The 5358-nt window shown below is 37.1% G+C and overlaps 1 protein-coding gene across 1 annotated transcript in view; it reads left to right on the plus strand.

Moving 5' to 3' along the window:
- The window catches only part of OIP5 (Opa interacting protein 5), an 11510-nt gene that overhangs the window by 2671 nt on the left and 3481 nt on the right, over window positions 1–5358 (plus strand). Inside the window, exons 3-4 of the mRNA XM_004687557.1 lie at window positions 2310–2432; window positions 2748–2829. Coding sequence (XP_004687614.1) covers window positions 2310–2432; window positions 2748–2829 — 205 coding nt within the window. The remainder of the gene's footprint in view (window positions 1–2309; window positions 2433–2747; window positions 2830–5358) is intronic.

Raw genomic sequence — 5358 nt, forward strand, 5'->3', positions numbered from 1 at the left:
TGTTCTGCTCCCCACTCTGTCTCTGGTGAATCCTCTCACCCTCCGCATCTCTGGCCTGTACCCCAGTTCTGTACGAATAAATAAATAAATCTTTAAAAAAAATGTAATTTTACCTCTTTTTATGAAACAACTGAAGGAAAGCTGAAATCTGTCATATTCAATTTATTATAAGATTTTTTTACATTTATATATCCCAAAATTGGGATAAATCTTACGATATTTTATATTCAGTCAGATAGATTCAAAATTACTTCTTGCATCTACATTTTTTAAAACAAATTATTTATTAACGCATTCAGGGTCTGTGTTGTAGACCAGAGGTGCGGGGGAGGTGAAAGGTTTCTCTAGAGACAGAGTGGTGACCAGAACAGGCAGATCTACTGAACTACACTGCTGAAGGGAGCAGCAGGGGAGACAGGAAACGTCTGATGTGCCAAGGCATCACCTCCTTGGTTGGGTATTAAACTCCTGCTGCAGTGGCTGTAGATAGCTTCATAGTGCTTTGCTTTAACCCTTTGCACCACCAAGAAGGGCCCAATTTTGTTTCATTTAAGCTCTTCACCACTCCTTTCTTTTATCCCCCTTACCTCCTCAGTATTATAATGTGAATTTGGGGGGAAAATATTCTAACCATTTCTTGGTTTTGTTTCCTGATACCTTCTAGAGTCATAGAATATCAGTGAAAGGTTTTATCATCTAGTTGATCTCATTTTACAGATTACAAAAACTGAGAAGCAGCTGTATTTGTTGGTATATTGGAGGTATTCCCCCAAATCCATTATTACATGATTTCATATAATAATGGAAGATCCAGCAACTTAGATGAGTCTAAACTGTAATGGTAGAGCAAGACAACCCATAACAGCTTACTAAGGATATTTAGAGTTTATATCTAATGTATTGTTTCTTAGAAAAATAGGGAACCATATACCACACAATGGTCAGACAAAGTATAGGATTTTAATTTTATTTATCAAAATCTATGATTTCAAAACTATAGAGGGGAACATTGCCTCTTGCATTTCACTATCAGAATTCCTTAGAATTTTCCTTTTCCTTGTGTACTAACATTCAATGAAATACTTATATTGTATAAATATAATTTTGTAATTTTCATTTTGCTCTGTGTCGTATATCAGTTTCCATGAGACATTTGTCTATAAACACTGTGCTTTGTATGATATAATTAATTAGGCAGGAATTAATTCAAATCAATACAACTATTTCATGGCTTGCTGTTTGTTTATCATATTTCAGAATTACAGAACTGTGTGTGTGATGTAGTACTTCATTTACTAATTTAGTATATTTTGTTGCTTGATATTTTCTACAATCCCTCAACCTGAGTGTTTCTTTTCACTTGTGTGATTTTTATATTCTACTAATAGAATTTTACTGCATAATGTTCTTTATTTAAAAAAATATTTATTTATACATGCAAGAGCTGGGGTGCAGGCCAAAGGTGGGGGGGGGCATGGAGTGTGTGTGTGTGTGTGTGTGTGTGTGCGCATGCGCACGTGTTGTGTGTGTGAGAGAGAGAGAGACAGAGTGGGGAGCAGAACTGGTGGATCTACTGAAATATACTGCTGAGGGGAAGCAGCAGGTCTTCTGCATCTTGTGGTTCAGCTCCCTAGCTGGGGATCCAACTCATGCTGCAGTGGCTGCTAGTAGCCTCACTGTGCTGAAACAACTCCCTCCATCACCAAGGAGGTCCCCAGTTGATTTCTCTTAAAATATTTTCTTGTAATATTTGGGTATGTCTTAGTATACCAGCAGACACTGTAATTTACCCACATGGAATAATGAGAACTAAAATCAACATTTCTTGATTCCAAATCCTATAATCTTTCAGAGGATAAGAAAATAGTTTGCTAGGATAATAGGATGACTCTTTTCTTCTTTGCATTTTTAATGGATAAGTAAGTTTTTTGTTATATCTGCAAATCAGATCCTGACTTGAGTTCTATTATGAATTGTTTAGTAAGCCCCTATCAACTTGATTGTATTTCTTCAATTGGACATTGATTTAATGGTAGCTAATTTTTACGGTAAAATGTTAATCTGATTAACTAGCTCTTTTTTCTGTTTTTCAGATGTAAATTGTTTTTCTCAATTGAATTGTACATCTGTGACTTTTTGTGGGCAGAATCCATAATCTAGGGTGTAATTACATTAACATCTGAATCAGCTTTTATGTAAACGAAACTTTTTGCAGTGTGATTTTTAGTACTTAGGAATGCTTTCAGTTACTGGTTATTTTACGTCTGTTATTTGATTTTCTTTCTTACCAGTGTTGTTTTCCTTCCCAGCACTTACAACCTTTTGTTCTGTAGTTCCTGTGGGATTCCTATTGGTTTCCATCTGTATTCTACCCATGCTGCCTTGGCTGCTTTGAGAGATCACTTCTGCCTTTCCAGTGACAAGATGGTGTGGTGAGTAGACTTAGATATTCTTTATCAAATAAATTTTTCAAAGATTTTTCAGAAAAGGTAGACTGTACCAAGGAAGATGTAAAGCTAGGCACAGTCTTTTACAAAAAAATTGCCAGGGGATCTAAATCTAATCTCATAACCTCACTAGCTATTTTGTAGTCAATGCCATGAGATTGTGACTGTATTTTTTTACTATGGAATATATTTGAGAATATATTTTTTTACTATGGAAACTTCTACAAGGTAAACTTGGAAATATTGTTGTTGTAGACACTTTTGAGGTTTGTGGTAATATTTTCTCTGTATTTTATCTAGCTATCTGTTAAAAACAAAAGCCATAGTAAGTGCATCTGAGATGGATATTTTCAACGAATCTCTACCAGAAAAGATTGCAGAGGTAAATTAAAACTCCATGATAATTTGTTTTTTTGTTTGTTTGTTTGTTTTTAGATTTATTTTTATTTATTAATGCCTAGAAGAACTAGGGTGTAAATCAGGTTTGGGGAGTGAGAGGATTCAACAGAGACAGTGGGGAGCAGAACATGTGTATCCACTGAAATACATGGCTGAGGGGAGCAGCAGTCAAGTCAAGAGAAGTCTGCTGCATCATGTGGGTTAGTTCCCTCGCTCGGAGTTGAACTTCATGTGGCAGTGACTGGTGATAGCTTCATAGCTGAGCTTTTAACCCCAGCGCCACCAAGGAGGCCCTGTATGTTTACTTTAATATAGACCACTCCAGGTAATTTATACCAGTGTGCATTTGAATGAAGAATGATACCAATAATCCCTTATACTTGTTTGGTACTCCATATTGAATTTGTAACAAAAAGAAAAATGCCCAAGCAATTTTGTGAGGTCTAGTTTAGGAAGAGGTAGAAAACTACTTAGCTCCTGCTTTCCTACCCTCTCCTCAGTACTGGGAATACATGGGGTCTATTAGTGGTTGATGGTTTGAACTGAAGAAAGCAATTTAATTTTGGTAGTCTGCAGACTACCAAATTTGGAAATTTGGTTATAAATTTACGCTAACGAGAACGAACTTAGAAGTTATAGTTGGTTTTCTTTTTCTTAGTTTTAATAGTTTATTCCTTGCTAGTTACACATTGAGTAACCACTGCTACATTTTGTCAAAGTTCAAGTAGCTGTTAGACAAAGGAACATTGAGGGGTTGTGGAGGTTTTGTTGGCAGAGATAACTAAGCTCAGGAAGCCATCTACTAAGTCAGGAGTTGCTCAGTTTTTCAGGTAAAGGACCAGATGTTTTGTGGCCTGTATACATGTAACTGCTCAAGTGTGTTATTAAGCAAAATCAGTCTTAAACAATATGTAAACAAATGGTAGTGACTGTTTAGCAATAAAAATTTATAAAAATGGACAACAGGCATTTGTCAGCATTTAAACAACTAAGTGACTGAGGGGGGCAGTACATTATGTGACTAAAAATAATTAGCATGAGATGAGCAACTCTCCTGCTCAAAAGTAATGAGACATTACTTTCTTAAACCTACCCCTTTCAGAAATACAGCTCACTGCCTGAAGTATTTATGTAGGCATTTCTCTTTTCTTTTCCTTAAAAAAAAAAAAAAAGAGAGAAAGTGAAAGAATTGACATGAGTGAAAACTTCTAGGAGGTAGCCAGAGGAGTTCTGTGGCTCCTCCTACCATCAAAACAACCACAGCTGAAGAAAATTCTAGGGAACACTACTATCTTAAGCCTATGGAGATTTTCATCAAGGCATAAAGCAAATGAAGGCACCTTTATTAAGAAATTTCAGTATGACCATTGAAAGCCATGTGTATAATTAACAACCAACCTGCTCTCTCCCATGTCCTCCACCTCCAGATCAGAGGGAGGTTTCATTTAGGCAGATGGAACCCAGAACTCAAAGCTCCTTTCCCCCTTGTGCCCCAGTGAGATAACATGGTGTCTTCCCAGGAGGGACACATCACTACCACTTCTCATCAGTTTTATTCCAGACAAGAACAGCCGTTTGTAGTGTCCTAATTTTTACCACAAACACAATAACTAAGACTATTGGGAACCCATTCATCATTATTCTGACTTGCTCATAGGGCAGTGATTTTGTGCTGACAAAGGCAAGCAGAAAAGTCCAGAAGCTACTGTCTTTGCCCAGCAACCTGATTGGATAGTAGGCATGTCATTCAGAGAGACTTCCCATTATCCCCCAACATGGGAACAGTGGTGCTGAGCTCTTGGGCAATTTAAAAGACAAATTCTAAAACTTAGAGCATGATGCTTTTCCAAGGGACCTGACTTTATCTGAAAGTGTGGGAAATGTCTAAGTCTAAGGCTGCTGCTCCAAACAATGGAGATTTTAGTGATGAGCAATTAAGAAGCATGTAGTTCTGTGAGAGCAATAAGCTAAATTATAATCTAGTTTGAATCTTACCAGAAAGAATCAGGGGGAAAAGGTTAAAAAAAGAAAAAGCCCTCCTGGAATCAGAACAAAGGAACTACCTTACAAAAGGGTTGGAATTTGATTGGATTTGAATGTGAAACCCTTTACTTTTCAGGTGATTGTCAGAACAGAGCTATCAGGCAGTAATTAGTAGAGTTGGATGTGATACCAACAGTAGCAGACAGTTTAACAGCCTGTGAAACGCACAGTCCAGGAGAGTTCTATTAAAACTATAGTCACCCCAGGTTCACTGCAGGTGCTCACGGCTGTGCATTCCAAGGAGTAATGTTAGATGTCACTTTGAGGGAAATAGATGTCAGTAAAATAGTCTAGCCAGCTCACTAAACAGATAAGCAAACAAGGGTAGAGGTATGTGTCTGTGTGTTGATATGCAGTTAATATCCAGGGTTGCAAAATTTTTATCCAAAATGTCATTTTCAGTAAAAAATCAGGAGACAACAACAAATGTTGGCGAGGATGTGGAAAAAAAGGAACTCTCCTGCATTGC

This window comes from Condylura cristata, unplaced genomic scaffold (genome assembly GCF_000260355.1).
Source record: "Condylura cristata isolate star-nosed mole 26May11 unplaced genomic scaffold, ConCri1.0 scaffold00023, whole genome shotgun sequence".
NCBI classification, from domain to species: Eukaryota; Metazoa; Chordata; class Mammalia; order Eulipotyphla; family Talpidae; genus Condylura; species Condylura cristata.